This window comes from Hylobates moloch, unplaced genomic scaffold (genome assembly GCF_009828535.3).
Source record: "Hylobates moloch isolate HMO894 unplaced genomic scaffold, HMol_V3 SCAFFOLD_6, whole genome shotgun sequence".
NCBI classification, from domain to species: Eukaryota; Metazoa; Chordata; class Mammalia; order Primates; family Hylobatidae; genus Hylobates; species Hylobates moloch.
In genome coordinates this window covers 156,769,884-156,785,641 of record NW_026652281.1, presented here as the reverse complement: position 1 = coordinate 156,785,641, position 15,758 = coordinate 156,769,884, and the positions used below count along the sequence as shown (strand labels likewise).

The following is a 15,758-nucleotide window of genomic DNA, read 5'->3' as shown; positions in this document are numbered from 1 at the left end:
TGCCCTAAGCCTCCTCCGGGATCCGGCGCCGGGCGCCCCAGCCTTACAGACCCGACCCGCGCCTGGGAGCCGCCCCTCGCTCCCCTCCCTGGCTCCTGGGGGCGGGGTCCCGTCGTTGTCACGACAACCGGGGGCCAATGGGAGCAGGCGGGCGGGGAGGCCCCGCCCCTTCCCCGCCCCTCTCGGAGGGCTCCGGGTTATAAGGGCTGGAGGCCGAGCGGCGGGAGCCGGAGTCCGCGGAGCCCACGGAGCCCACGGAGGAGCCCCAGCGTCCGAACAGACAGAGCCCCCCCCCGAGCCTCGAAGGAACCCGAGAAGCAGCCACGATGTGCGGTGAGTGCCGCGCCCGCCCGAGCCGCCTCCTCTGCGCCACCGGCGGGTCCCGGAGCCGCAGCCTCTCAGCGCCTCCGCCCGCAAAGCAGGCGCCGAGGACCTGGCTGGGGGCGCCGATCTGCCCCGGGCCCTACCGAGGGGCTGTCGTCGGCCGGGCCTGCCTGCCCTTCACCCCCGTTCCCCGAGGGGCTGTCTCGGAGGTGTGGGTGGGGGATGTCCAGCCCGACTCTTGGTCTCGGACGCAGTGAGGGGGACCGAGGCCCGGTCCCCACGGAGGGGAGGGACTTGGTCCGGTCCGGCCCGGACCCCGTAACGGAGGGGTCCCCACCCCATGCCGACCGAGGTCGCTCTCCTCCGCTTCTCCCAGTCGCCCACAAAGGCGGCCACGCGCAGGCCGGCGCATCCCGAGTGCGGGGCGCCCGTCCCGACTCAGCCCGCCGCGCCCACCGAGGAGGAGAGGCGACCCCGCCCCGCCGGCCCCGCAGCCCGCCCGGTCGCCCCCGCTGCGTCAGGGAGCTCAGGCAGGGCCTGCGCGTCCTCCTCGCGACCCCACATGAACGTCTGGTCCCCAGAAGGGTTGGTGCCGTGTTACCGCCTCTTTGCGCGGGGAAGAGGCAGTCACTGCCCGAGCCTCGGCCCGAAGCTACCAGAGGGAGTCCGGGGCGGGGAGCGGGGCCGGGCGTCCGATTCCCGCGGCGGTCCCGCGCTGTCCCGCGTGGCTGCGGGACCGTGGGGAGGGCGGCCGCGGCCCGGAGCGCACATCTGCAATTCTTTACTCTCCTGGCTGGGCCGCCTCCGCTGGCCGGGAGAGAGCCGGGAACTTCTGCTGGGACAAAAGGTCACTGTGCTCTTTTTTTTTTTTTTTCTTTGAGTAGGATTCAGTTACCCTTTCCAGCCTCCTGTGGCTGGAGGACCTGGAGGAACTTTTGAAGCCATGAAAGGGCTCTCTCTGACTTTGCTGAGGGCCGGGGTGGGGTGCGCCCGCGGTGAGCCCTGGCCGAGGTCTGTGCAGGCCTTGTTTCGGAGGCCAGCTGCTCAGCAGAAGGGAGCGACCTACGGTGGGGCAGGCAGCGTGCTTCGGGATGCCGCATCCGTTGAAATTCCCGAACCCTCAGCTAAAATCTCGTACTCCCAGACGCCATTCGCCATGTGCAGAGCCACCTTTGGGTGTTTCTGGGGGGCAGAGATGAGGCAAAGGTGGTAGTTTTGCCAGATGTCCAAGCCCCGATGTTCCACACCTCTCAGTGTAGCATTCAAGACCCTTGGCCAAAACTGGTGGCCTTGGAGCCAGACTCGTGCAGGAGACCCTTGAACCAGGAGGGTCTGCCCCAAAGCACCAGAGGCCCCCCTTCCCCTTCCTGTCAGATGCTCCTCTGCCCCCACTGCCACCCCTGCCTGTCATCCTCCTTCCTACTGGCATCTTGCTTTTTCCCAAGTGTCTCTGAGCTTTGGGGGGCCTCTACCTCCTCCAGCTCACAAAATCACAAGTGTTTTTGTTCTGCTTCTTAAAGGGACACACACGTTGTCTCCTAGGGAAAGGTTGAGCTTGGGGTGTGACCACCTGTATCCTCAGATTTTCTGGTACTGACTTGTGGTTGTATGTGAGAAGGAGCTTGAGGTCCTCGAAGGACACCCAGGGCTCAGGAGTGGCTGCGGTCCGTGGGGGTGCCCACTCGGAGCCAGAATCAAAGAGTGTGTGCTGGGTCAGGTGCCTTCTCAGAATTCCCAGATTTGCTGATTTGGGGCTGGGGGAGGCTGGGGGAGGTGGGGAGGGCACAGCTCAGCAGGAAGTCGTGGAATCCCTGCATGGGAAAGTTAATTTCCTCTTCAAGAACATCAGGAGAAAGTTTCAACTTGGTGCTAATGTGTCCTTAACATCTCTCTGACACTTGCTAAGTATCCTTTGCAGAGGGGAAGCCATTCCTGGCTCAGAGCAGGCAGCAGCAGCTGGCTAGAATTGAATACATTGGTCTGTTTTGGGGGGATGATGGTCTGAGTATGTATGACAAGTGATACTGATTTTCCTTTTATGGTTGTTTTCTTTTGGCATTAATTCATTTAAATTTTTGAAAATTTAATCAATTTCTACAGAAATAAAAGTAGTGATTGTGCTGTTAGTACAAGGATCCTGCAAGAATCGTGAAGATGCTCCTAGAAAGAACCAGATGAGCCCTTCACTTTACGCTGGGGAAGCTGAGGCCCTGCGAAGCCTGTGCACACCTGGCATCTGAGCAGGCCTCGGGTCTCAGATCTCCTGGGTCTCAGGGGCGGAGACCTAAGGCCCTTCCTTATCACTTGGCCGATGACACTGCTGAGATTCTGTCTTGCTGTCCTTTATCCTGCTGCTTCTCTCATGGGAAGCCAGGACTCGGCAGTAGTTGATCCTCTACAAACAGCAGATGATTCTCAAAGACTTTCAGTGCACTGAGAATTTAGCTGAAATGACACTTCGGTTTTATTGGCATCTGAAAGTTGCTGGCATTTTGCTGACTTTCTGCGACAGGAAACTTACAGTATTTCCTCCCTCTCTCTCTCCTTTCTTTCTCTCCTTCCTTTTTCGTTCAGCCACTAGTGGAAATGCCCAGTGTTTTCCAGGCCCTGGGGGATTTGAAGATCTCATGGGTGTGGTTCTCCCCTCAAAGAAGGGGCAGGTGAGCCGCAGGGCTAGACCAGAGACTGGTCACCAGCAGGGACGGGATGCCGATCAGGGCAGTGCTGCTGCGGAGGGAGGACCTTGAGCACGGGCTACAGCCTGGTAGGGTACTGGCTGCGCAGGGAAGACAGACATCCTTTTTGTTTGCTCACAGGGTTTAAACCTTTTCCTATATTAGTTACCAAAGTACAAAATCGGGAGATTTCACATAAGTAGGTGGGAGTTTTGGCTTCTCTTGATAAAATCTGAAGATGAGCAACCCGGGGTCCTTATTTCCAAATAGGGCCTGGGTGACCCCTTGGGTGATGGACACAAGCTCCCCTGTTCTCCCAGTCCTTCCCAGCTGCTTCCCTCACTGATGGGACTCTGCACAACAGAGGCAGGAGCTGACTTTCCTAGGAAGAAGGGGAGGGACCTGGGGCAGTGCCACAAGGGCCCAGACACAAGCACGGGCCCTGCAGAGAGGAGGGGGGTGGCAGGCACGCCGGGCCGGGGCACAGCATGAGCCGGGGCCGGCGTGGCAGCGTGGACCAGGCATGCATGGGGATTTGGCAGAAAGGATTTGCGCTTCCCATCCACGAATTTGTAAACTGTCCCTGTGCTTCCCATACTGCACTTAGTAATCTGTGAGGGAGAAAAAAACACAATCACTGTGAAGAATTGGAGAATTTTTAGTTCTTGCCAGAAGGTGAAGCCCTTGCCTTGACGTCACCATCTTTTGTTCTGGTTGGTGTGTTCTCCACTGGCTGCTGTAACAAATGACTGCAAACTTGCCGATTGAAAACGACAGAAATGTATTCTCTCGCAGCTCTGGAGACCACAAGTCCAGAATCGGTTTTACTGGGTCCAGATCAAGGTACCCTCAGGGCTGTGCCTCCTCCAGAGGCTCCAGAGGAGAATCCGTCGCCGGCCCCTCCCAGCTCCTGGGGCTGCTGCATTCCTTGGCTTGTGGCCGGGTCGCTCCAGTCTCTGTGCTGGCTGCAGCCCTCCACTGTCTCCTCGGGGTTTTCCCAAATTCAGAAAGACCTTCTTTTTATACCTTTATGGTATAGCGTCAGTAAACAGTGCTTTTCAATTGAGAGATTATTTTTGTATCTAGCAAAATTAGCTTACAGAGAGATTAATTTGAGGTTATAAGTTTGAGAGAAAATTCTGAAAACGAATTTCACAATAAAACAATTAAACTATGTAGGTATTTTATTTTTATTTTTAGAGGTGGGGTCTCACTCTGTTACCCAGGCTGAGATGAAGTGGAGCGATCATGGCTCACTGCATCCTTGAACTCCTGGGCGCAAGCCATCCTCCCTCTTTGGCCTCTCAAAGTGCTGAGATTACAGGCATGAGCCACGTACCTGTCCCCTTCTTTTCTTAAGATTCTTTTTCTTTTAATTAAATTTTAGAGTATATATCACTTCCCACTTTGTTTTTGGTGAAACTGTAAGAATGAAAGGGACACTAGCAACTTTTCTATTAAAAAATAGAAATGGCCGGGCACGGGGACTCACGCCTGTAATCCCAGCACTTTGGGAGGCCGAGGTGGGTGGATCACAAAGTCAGAAGATTGAGACCATCCTGGTCAACATGGTGAAACCCCGTCTCTACTAAAATACAAAAAATTAGCCGGGGGTGGTGGCGCGCACCTGTAGTCCCAGCTGCTCGGGAAGGAGAGGCAGGAGAATTGCTTGAACCTGGGAGGCAGAGGTTGCAGTGAGCTGAGATCGTGCCACTACACTCCAGCCTGGCCACAGAGCAAGACCCTGTCTCAAAAAAAGAAAACAAAAAAGAAAGAAAAGAAATGTCCTGTCCAGGTTACCGCAGGAAGCAGAGTCTATTGTCTCATGGCTTCCAAAGGTGAGGTCACTTTAACCCCTGAGGTCCTGAAGAGGCCTGGGGCAGTCTAGGGCTGTCTCCAGGGGAGCCAAGTCCCCTTCTTACCCTGAGCCAGGTGCCGGGTCTGCTCAGGGCCCCCGCCAGGCCTGCAGGCTCCTCTGTCTTTCCGTAAGAGCCTGGCGTAGGATCACAGGCATCCGCAGCACCTCCAGCTTTGATCTTGTTTCTGCGAGGAGGTGGCAGGAACTGTCATCCCTGCGTTACCAAGTGACCTTTCCCAGTGTATGAGAATGAAGGCTGGATGGTCAGAGAGGCCACAGCTCCTCAGCAGCCCTTGCCCAAGGCCCAGGGGACTCCCCACACCTGCGGGCCTCACCCAGCAGAGTGGACCTGTCCCTCTTCCCCCAACACACACAGGCAGGCCCAGGCACACACGTGCACACGCTCGGGAATGTCACGAGCACTCGTTGAGGCAGACATTCAACTTGGCCGTACTCTTCTGTTGAGACAGGAAGTAATCCAGTTTGGGACCTGGGATAATATCTAATCTCTAGGAGGCTCATGGACTGTAAAGGTCAGCCCTTCAGTTCGGAGAAGCAACAGATGGTGGGAGAAAAACAGACTCTCTGAGGCGGGAGTCCCGGCCTGGGTGGGTGGTGACATCGCATCCCAGAGCCAGCCTGTCCTGTGTGCAGCACTGGCTGGGCCTCTCCCTGGAACGGTCCCCTCACTCACAGTGAGGGCTGGGCTTTCGTTGGGAAGCCGATGCTTGGAAAGTTGGAGAGATTTTTCAAAACAGCGTCACCAGAATCAGAACATGGGCCCAACCTGGCTGCTGTGAAGTGGTGTCTTCTCCATCCCCCAGGCTGCAAATCATCCCTTCCCTCCCCCCCACCCTCAGCACTCCAGGGGGTGTAGAGAAAATCCCAGGAATTCAGTGGCCCAGTGTGGCTGACCTTCTGGCTGGGTGTCCAGGGAGTGTCACCTCCCTGCGCGGGCCATTGTCCTTATCTGTCACTTGGGGGTTGAACCCTGAGCTTCAGAGGCCCCGCCTGCGTGCCCCTTCATGGTGTCTTTGCTCCTGACTTCCTGTGTGATCTCTCAGGCCTTGTGCAGAGAAAGTGCTGGATGCCCCAGATCATAGCAGGGAGCTGGGGCCAAGAGGCTACAGTCTCCTCTCGGAGGGCTCATGTTGAGTCCATTCTGGAATCCCCTTGAGTTTTTCTCAGTCCCTCTCTTTCTGGGACCTTTTCCAGTTCATTTTATCTATCAATTTTGAGGATAGGGCCCTGAAAGGCTGTCTGGAAGCTCTGGGTGGGTGACCACAGGGCACATGACCACGCTGGGTAGTGGGGCCAGGGCAGCCTCTGCCCCCAGGCCGGGCCTTTCTCCAAGCCACCTGGGCTCTCCTGCCGGTGGGAAGGATGCTTGGCCCAGGGCCATCTTTGCAGAGGTTGCAAAGTGCTCCTTTTCTTTAAAAAGAACTCCATGCTCCTGTATCAGACTTTCCATGAAGCCTGCATTTTCAGGCGCTCCTGCCTTCGGCTGTCCTGGTCTCTCAATCCCAACCCTCTGCAGGCTCTTGGGAACCTGAAGGCACCTCCCTGTCCAGCCCCTCTGGGCACTCAGCATCCCCCACCTGGCTGGGTCCATCCCCTGTCAGTTCAGTGTGAGAAATATGGCTGCTCCCAGGTTTGCTAGGCCTGATGTCTGTTCCCTCTCAGTTCTGCAAGGAGATTTCCAAGCTAACAAGAGTAACAGAAAGGGGAGAACTTTCCCCCAAAGAAGTTTGGTATTATTTACTGCCCCGTTCTCAGCTCACTTAAAATCCTGTCGCCTGCCAGTGATGCCTCTCCTACACCGTGGGCAGCCCTGGGAGTGGAGGCTAGGAAAGAGCAGTAGGTCAAGGTAGAAAGTGACAGATGCCTTGAAAAGGGGACGGAAAGTTGGGAAAAGGGGGTCAGAGGAGGGAAAAGATCTTCATTTGGGGTAGGGGGTTGGAGAAGGCATCACATGTGCATAGGCCTGGGGGCCCCAGGGGTGCACGCACTGGGCTGAGGGCACCCTGCAGGAGTGGGACCCAGAGGGCGGACACCGCAGGGTGGCATGGGGACCAAGGCGGGCTCAGGCCAGACAGCAGGAGGAGTTGACGTCACGTGGTGGGCCCCCGGGGCAGAGAAGACGAGAGAGGGATGTACCTGGAAGCTGCCTTGCCGTGGTCACCGCGGCCCTGGTGGGAGGGGGCTGAACAGGAAGAGAAAGGTGGAGTTGGAAGCTGGACTCTCCCGTGGTGGGGCTCGGCTCTCAGGGGGCAGCACCTGTCCTGGACCCATCTGGTGCTAGACGGGCATCTCCCCAGAAGCCGGGGACCCCCTGTGTGAGCTATGTCTCTCTCCTTGGGATAGGTTTGTATGTTGATTTTGGGGAGGTGGGGGTAGAAGTGGTGAGCCCAGGCTTGCAATCAGGCAGACCTGGCTGTGAATTACTCAAGTCTTTGGAGGTGGAGCCTCCGATGCCATCTCTATCCCTGGGAACCACAGTCTCTTGGCACAGGACATCATGAGGATTAGAGGAAGTGAAGTTCGGGAAGGGTTAGCATGTGGGGAGCCACTGCGGATGGTGATTTACCCTGCAGGTCACCCAGCAGGGTTCTGGGGGCCTTCCCTAGGCCCTGGCTCATTTGATTAGAAGGCTGTCCTCATGCCAGTCCTGGGATCCTCATGGTGCATGGGGCCAGGGGTATTGTGTGGGGGGACGTAAGCCTCTGTGTTTGATTATCTTGGGGTTAACTGAAAGCTCTGGTGGCACCGTGCTCCCATTGTAAGGGGCTGGCACTCAGGGTCCTCCTGCCTTTGTGTCCCTCTTGTCCTTGCTGTGGGTCCCAGCGAGCAGAGCTGCTTGTGCTTGGTGGAGCGTGGCTGTCTCAGGCCCAGCTCAAAGGCTACCTTCTCTGGCATTCCTCCATCTGTTCATTCATTCACTCAACATGGATTTATGGAGCACCTAAGATGTTCCAGGCCCTGGGCCAGGTGCTGGGGACTCAGCAATGGATGAGACAGATGTGGTCCCATCCTCCAGAAGGTTACAATCCAGTGGGGAGCCGAAGAAAAAGACAAGGAAGCAAGTGCGGCATGGAATAACCAGGGCTATGTGGCTGGAAAAGGTGGCCGGAAAGGCTTGCATAGGGAACCTGTCTGCTAAAACCTGCAGAATGGGTCAGAGCTAGCAAGAGGCAGCTTTGCAAAGAGCTGTCTACTCCCACCCCAGCGGGAAGCCCTTTCCCACCTCCCCTGTGGGCTTGGGAGGTCCCTGTGCGTCGCTGTCCTTCTCGGGAGCCCTCAGTGAGGCCCCCTGATGGATCCATCCCAGTAGCTTGCAGCACCCAGTACAGCAATGTGGCCTTGTGGGCCTGAGAACTGTTTACAGATGAATTAAATCTTGATCAAGCCACAACCAAATAACGCATTTGGTTTAACCATTATTTCCCCAGGCAGAAGGCCAAGATGAAATGACAGTAAATGGTACTATTTCCCCCTCGGTTTTATGGAAGGATAACCTCTCAAGGGATAATTTCTCAAGCTCCTTGCCCTGTGGCAGGCACTACTGTAGCCGTCACCCTGTTTCACTGACAGGAAAACTGAGGTCGGAACATTCAGTGACTTTCTGGAGACTGCACCGAAACCAAGGGCTGGAGCTGGGGTTCGAGGTGGGTTCCGGCACTGGCCGCACCCTCTGTGCTTCTGGGCATGCCTTGGCTGGTGAATGGCAGCAGCAGGGAGGAAGCCAACCCAGGCGGGTGGCCCTGGGCCGGCGTTTTTAAGGCTGGGGCATGTGCTCAGGTCGCCCGTTCTTATAGCCCTCTTATGGCTGTTGCTCTTCCAGGGGAGTGGAACTGGGGACCAGCCAAGTCAGGTGGGCCCAGCCCCTCTGGAGAGGTCGAGGGGCAAGAGGGCCTGGCCAGGGCAGGCCTGGCGTCCCCTGCAGAGGGAAGGGCCGTTGTGGCCCTGGTGCTTCGGACACGCCGGGAGGGTTCGAGCACGGGTGGAAGGCAGAGCCAGCCAGAGGTCCGGCCTGGCCGGGGGTCCCAGGTGCTGCACAGTCACTCCTCCTGTCCCCAGAAGCTCTCAGGTCCCCCTCAGCAGAATGCCTGTGCCACAGGAAACCCAGGTGAACCAGGCAGGTCTGTGTCGTGTACGCCACTGTCCAAACAGTCGGTCCATGTCAACCCTCAGGCCTTGGCTAGGACATCCCCCCGTGGACAGAGTGAAGTCTCTGCTTATTTAGACATTATCTGGCATCTGGATAATGGTGATGTACTCGCCACCACCTAATTCACATAGGGGCACATGGTGGAATGTTTTAACCATATAAAGAGGACACTTGCAGTGGAAAGGAAGTTTCTGCTCGACATCCAGTGACCTCAGAGGGTACCCCGACTGCCCTCTGGGCGTGGTGCCCTTCTAGAAATGCTCCATGCTCCTCCCCCAGCCCTTGCATAATTTACTCATGTTCTGCAAGCTTCTTTTTCCCTTGACACATCTGGGAGATTTACATTGCCTTCCAAGAGAATGCACAGCTTTCCCTTGCTCTCTGTTGAGGGCTGCCTGCAAAAGGCCCTGCTGTGTGGCTGCACTGTCCCTTGCCTGTCCCCTGCCGGACATCAGGCTGTCACTAGGCTTTGGCAACCACAACAGCCCTGAGCAGCTGTCCTCGCACGTGTGCACATGCATCTCTGCAAAGAAGTCCGCTGGATACCTTTTTAGAAGCCCAACAGCTCTGCTCCACAGATGTGTACATTTTTAATTTTGAGAGATGGCCAGAGTGCCTTCCAAAGAGGGTATGTGAATTTAAACTCTCACTGTCAAACTGTTTGATCTTTACCAACCTCATAGGTTTTAAAAAAATGGATTCTCGTTGTAGCTTTTATTTATGGATGGAAGGAATTCCAAAAGGGAATTCCAATGTAAATAGCAGGAGAAATTCCTGGGAAAGGAGCTTCATTTTATCCTGTGTTTTATTTTTAAATAATAAGAGCACAGTGTGAACGCTATTTTATTCACTTGAGTGCCGTAGAGTGCAGGGAGGATCCAGCCAAGAGGGTGAGCTGCAGAAGGAAAGAAACAGCATCCTTCGTGAAAGAAATGACTGAGGGGATGTCACTACGCAAGAGGGCTCGTGGTGAAAATGAGATTTATGCATTCTTGCGCAAAGACGGTGAAAACCACTCCTTGGCAGCTTTTCTCATTGCAGTCAGCTCCCCTGCTGTGCCTGAGTGGCCACTGGGCCTCCCGGCTGGGTACGGACACAGCTGGTGGTCCCGAGGACAAGGACCCCTTACATCCCCGCTGCTGTCCAGGAGGCTGTCGTGGGTCTGAAAGTCAGCGGTGCCTTGTGGAGCGTGCTGAACGTTCTCGCCTGACGTGTGTGCAGGAGTGAAGCGTGGCTGGGAGGTGGGGGAGCTGCAGGGGGAGTTGCAGAGCTGACTCATGAAGCACTGGGGAACATCATTCAGAGGCAAAACCTCTTCAGAGTTGGCAGTGGGTACGTTTCTGAACCTTGTGTCATCTGTGATGTCCGTCTGCTTCCCTTAGGGTGGTACAAGTATAATTCTAGAACGTTCCCAGCCCAGGATGCCAGGAAAGTTCGGTGTAAAAGACTCTAACAAAGATTTTATTGAGTTGTTCCCTCTCTCGCTTAACTGTGGTCTTTATATTGACCAGAATTTGACCATGTCCCCACAGGGAACTTTCTGGTTTTGTTTTTTTTTTTTTTTCTTTCTCTCTTTCTTTGTTTTTCTTTTTGAAATAGAATCTCCCTCTGTCACCCAGGCTGGAGTGCAGTGGCACGATCTCAGCTTACTGCAACCTCTGCCTCCCGAGTTCAAGAGATTCTCCTGCCTCAGCCTCCTGAGTAGCTGGGATTACAGGTGCGCACCACCACACCCAGCTAACTTTTCTATTTTTTAAGTTCAGACAGGGTTTTACCATGTTGGCCAGGCTGGTCTTGAACTCCTGACCTCGTGATCTGCCCAGCTTGGCCTCCCAAAGTGCTAGGATTACAGGCGTGAGCCACTGTGCTGGCCTCTGGTTGTTTTTAGAAGAATTAATGTTATGAAAAGTTTCACCTAGGCTGGGCACTGTGGCTTATGCCTGTAATCCCAGCACTTTGGGAGGCCAAGGCTGTGGGGATAGCTTGGGCCTGGGAGTTCGAGGTTGCAGTGAGCCGAGATCACACCACTGCACTCCAGCCTAGGCAACAGAGCGAGACCCTGTCTCAAAAAAAAAAAAAAAGCTTCACCTAAACATGAATGGTGATAATTGCACAACTCTAAATATACTAAACCACTGAATCGCATGCTTTAGATGGGAGGATGGTATGGTACATGACTTATGTCTTCAGAAAGCTGTTAAAATGTTTTAATTGACATTAAAAGATGTATTAGTCCATTTTCATGCTGCTGATAAAGACATGCCTAAGACTGGGCAATTTACGAAAGAAAGAGGTTTAATGTACTCATAGTTCCACATGGCTGGGGAGGCCTCACAGTCATGGCGGAAGGTGAAAGGCACGTCTCACGCAGCGGCAGACAAGAGAAGAGAGTGTGTGCAGGGAAGCTCCTGTTTATAAAACCATCCGATCTCATGAGACTTATTCACTCCCACGAGAATAGCTTGGGAAAGATCCACCCCCATGATTCATTTACCTCCTAACACGTGGGAATTATGGGCGCTGCAATTCAAGATGAGATTTGGGTGGGGACACAGTGAAACCATATCAAAAAATAACTATCTTTTTAAAAAATAAGGTGACAAAAGTACCTCCCATGCCCAGATGTTCGGGGGCTGTCGTGTGAGCTTCTGGAACCGTAAACACCCAGCAGCAGCGCTGCACGGCCCTCGCTGGGGGCACTTCGGCCCTGCCGGAGAAGGGCCTGAACTGCACACACAGCCCTTACATTCAACTCCTCTCACCTGATCTAAAGACGGCAAGGAGGACAAAAATAGCCTACTGAGAAAATTGCCCTTGGCTGATTTTAAAGGAAAACGCCTGTAACTGCTCAGAAAGCACAGTGTACATATTTTTATATATAAATCCCCTACCTTAATACACATGTGCAAACATATCCTGTGTACAGTAGCTTTCAGTAAGAATGTTAAGTATAATGTATAGTACTATTTAATTTTATTGCCTATTTTTGACTGTTTATAGATTAATTAAGTTTATATGATGGGACCCCACTCACCGTTTAGGAATATAACATTGATTTCATTGAAGTTTATCATTTATCCAGATGTAGCATATTGACATGAATCTGATCTTCTCAATGGCCAGAGATGTTCCAGGTGGTTTCGTGTATAATCACAGTCAGCTGTCCGTTATCTGTGGGCAGGTTGTCCTCTCTGAGCTTCACCTCTGGAAAAATTTCAATCCTGATCAGACCTTTCTCTCATCCCAGCAAAACATAGTTGAGAAAATAAATCTTCTTGAAACCCTCATGGCATCCATCCCGGGGTGCTGGCCAGTGGGTAGGAGTGTTTAAGTCCTGAGTCGGGGATTCTTGGTTCCACTCTGGCTCTGGACGAGTCACAGGCTCCCCTGTGGCTCTGGTCCAGAAGTTAAGAGGAGGGCCATGGACTAGCCTCAGAGGCTGTTTCGAGCATAGGATGACTCTGTGGGAACTGGTGGCCCAGTGCCCGGCCCACAGGGAGTTCTCAGTAAGGCGAGTTGCTGTTGTGGCCTGAGAGTTTGTGCTCCCCCCGTCATTCATCTGTTGAAATCCTCAGCTGCATGGTGATGTTACTAGGAGGTGGGGCCTTGGGAAGGTGATTAGGTCATGGAGACAGGGGCCTCACCAATGGGATGAGTGCCCTTATTTAAAAACTGCGGGGCCAGGCCTGGTGGCTCACGCCTGTAATCCCAGCACTTTGGGAGGCTGAGGTGGGCAGATCATGAGGTCAGGAGATTGAGACCATCCTGGCTAACACGGTGAAACCCCGTCTCTACTAAAAATACAAAAAAAAAATTAGCTGAGCATGGTGTCGGGCACCTGTAGTCCCAGCTACTTGGGAGGCTGAGGCAGGAGAATGGTGTGAACCCAGGAGGCGGAGCTTGCAGTGAGCCAAGATCGCAACACTGCACTCCAGCCTGGGCAACAGAGCGAGACCCTGTCTCAAAACAAAACACAAAAAACAAAAAAACTGCGAGCCAGGCAGGGTGGCTCACGCTTGTAATCCCAGCACTTTGGGAAGCCGAGGCGTGCGGATCACCTGAGGTTGGGAGTTAGAGACCAGCCTGGCCAACATGGAGAAACCCTGTCTCTACTAAAAATACAAAACTAGCCGGGCATTGTGGCGCATGCCTGTAATCCCAGCTACTTGGGAGGCTGAGGCAAGAGAATCGCTTGAACCCAGGAGGCGGAGGTTGCCATGAGCCGAGATCTGCACTCCAGCCTGGGCAACAAGAGTGAAACTCCATCTCCAAAAAACAAAAACCTCCAGAGAGACCCTGGCCCCTTCCACCATACGAGGTTGAAATGAGCAGTCGCTGTCTGTAAGGAATGGGCCCTCGCCAGACGCTGAATCTGCCGGCACCTTGATCTTGGACTTCTCGGCCTCCAGAACTGTGAGAATAGATGTCTGTGGCTATAACCCAGGCAGTCTGTGGTTTGTTACAGCAGCCCAAGCCAACTAGGACCGTTACCGTGAATACGCCTGAAACCCAGTGACGTTTCTATGATCCATGCTGTTGCCTCCCTCCATGGATATGGATACACACTCATCACATATTCTGTTCCACATGTGAACAGGACCGGGTGCCAACACACAGTGAGGAATACAGAGATAGAAGCACCAGCCTGTGCCCTTGGCGGGAACTGTGGGTGACCCATGATGTGAGAGCGCTGAGGTGGCCAGAGCCAGGAGCACACCTGCCCAGGGTGGGGGCTGGAGCTGAGCTTTGAGGTGGGCAGGTTTTCCTAAGTGGTGGGAGAGAGGATGAAAGGACAGAGGGATGACAGGATGGGGTGGGGCATGTACAGGGCAGGAGAGAGATCAAGGATCTGTCATCACAAGTGAGGAGTGGAGGAATCTGGAAGGCAGAACCAACACAACGGCTAACTTTCTATTTGGAAAAATATTATCTTGAAATACGAATACAGAAAGTCAAGTGGAACAAAATCTTCTTGACTCATAGGCCTACCTTGAACATAAGGATTCTGCAGGGGCCAAGGGGCATAGATGGTTTTATTCTTGCTGTCATAAAAGTAGTGCTTTTTTTTTTAAAACAGAGTCCAGCTCTGTCGCCAGGCTGGAGTGCTGTGGCACGATCTCGGCTCACTGCAACTTCCAGCTCCCTGGTTCAAGCAATTCTCCTGCCCCAGCCTCCCGAGTAGCTGGGATTAGAGGTACACACAACCACGCCCAGCTAATTTTTGCATTTTTAGTAGAGATGGGGTTTCACCATGTTGGCCAGGCTGGTCTCAAACTCCTGAAGTCAGGTGATCCACCCACCTTGGCCTCCCAAAGGGCTGGGATTGCAAGCATGAGCCACCGCACCCGGCTCAAGTAGTGCTTATTGAAGGTCAAGCTCCAGCCTTATGGAGAAGGGGACTGTGGAAACAAAGGCCCCAGCGCCTGTCCCATCTGCCCCGGGGGCTGCTGTCACTTCCTATGGCACTCCTAGATGTGTGCTCTGCAAATCAGGGAGTGCGTGGAGGTGGGGAGTTCCGGATGTCCCAAGGTGGTTGGGTTTCATTGCTGCCTTTTCTATTATGGACGTTGCCACACTGAAAGCTGCCTCCTGCAAGTGCAGCATAGGATGAGTTCTCGGCAGTGGAACTGCCAGCCAGCCCAAGACATGTGACACAGGCTTTCTGGGGGTTTTTGTCACAGGAGGAAGAAGGGGCGTGCTGTTCTTCAGCTGTGCCCGGGGAGGGGCATACCCACCTCTGCAAGCCCCTGGGAGACCTTTGTGATGCCACCTTGGTGCATCCCCAGGATCGTTTTCTTCCAAACACGAACTGAGTATTTTATGAATGCGCCATTTTTTTCCTCTTTGAACAGGAATCTTTGCCTACATGAACTACAGAGTCCCCCGGACAAGGAAGGAGATCTTTGAAACCCTCATCAAGGGCCTGCAGCGGCTGGAGTACAGAGGCTACGACTCGGCAGGTGGGTGTGCGGCCGCCCGCCTCGCGGCTGGGGACGGGGCTCCGCTGCTCTGGTCTCACCCATCTCCTCTGCAGGGGATTTTACAACCAGGGCATTTTTCTGCTACTTTTTAACGTCTGTTTTCAATATAAAAATAACACTTGTCCGTTAAAGAAATTCGAAAACTATAGAAAAATAGAAGAAACAAGGGTAAAAAACCCCAGAAAACCCCCTTCATCAGAAATGCCCCCATCAGGAAGCAGAGAGGGTACAAAGCCGCAGTCATGCAGCATGAGTAAGTCCTGGACAGCTGCTCTGCCGCGCTGTGCCTGACTTGAGCAACACTGTACTTTGCACATAAAAATTTGCCAAAAGGGTAGATTTTTGTATTTTTATTTTTATTTTTGTCACTCAGGCTGGAGTGCAGTTCCAAGAAATTGGCTCACTGCAGCCTCAAACTCTTGGGCTCAGGCGACCCTCAGCCTCTTCAGCAGCTGGGACTACAGGCACGCACCACCACACCCTGCTAATTTTTTATTTTTGGTAGAGATGAGGTCTCACCGTGCTGCCCGGTGTAGCCTCAAGCAGTCCTCCTGCCTCTGCCTCCCAAAGCACTGAGATTGTAGGTGTGAGGCAGCGAGCCCAGCCAAGACGGCAGAGCTTATGCTAAGTCCTCTTATCACACACAAGACAATACATAAAGAGGACAGGAGCAGACTCTTGGAGGTGATAGGTTGATGGCATAGACTGCAGTGATGCTTTCATGGGGGCACACGTGCCTCCAAGCTCATCGA

At 53.9% G+C, this 15,758-nt stretch overlaps 1 protein-coding gene across 4 annotated transcripts in view; it reads left to right on the top strand.

Moving 5' to 3' along the window:
- Positions 1-205: 205 nt before the first annotated feature.
- The window catches only part of GFPT2 (glutamine-fructose-6-phosphate transaminase 2), a 54,169-nt gene continuing 38,616 nt past the window's right edge, over positions 206-15,758 (top strand). Inside the window, exons 1-3 of one of the 4 annotated variants that reach the window (XM_058440234.1) lie at positions 214-333; positions 10,645-10,742; positions 14,878-14,985. In XM_058440234.1, coding sequence (XP_058296217.1) covers positions 14,892-14,985 — 94 coding nt within the window. In that variant the 5' untranslated portion in view covers positions 214-333; positions 10,645-10,742; positions 14,878-14,891. Of the gene's footprint in view, positions 334-10,644; positions 10,743-14,877; positions 14,986-15,758 lie in introns of all 4 variants that reach the window. The other 3 variants (XM_032158913.2, XM_032158914.2, XM_058440235.1) reach the window with 3 other exon arrangements.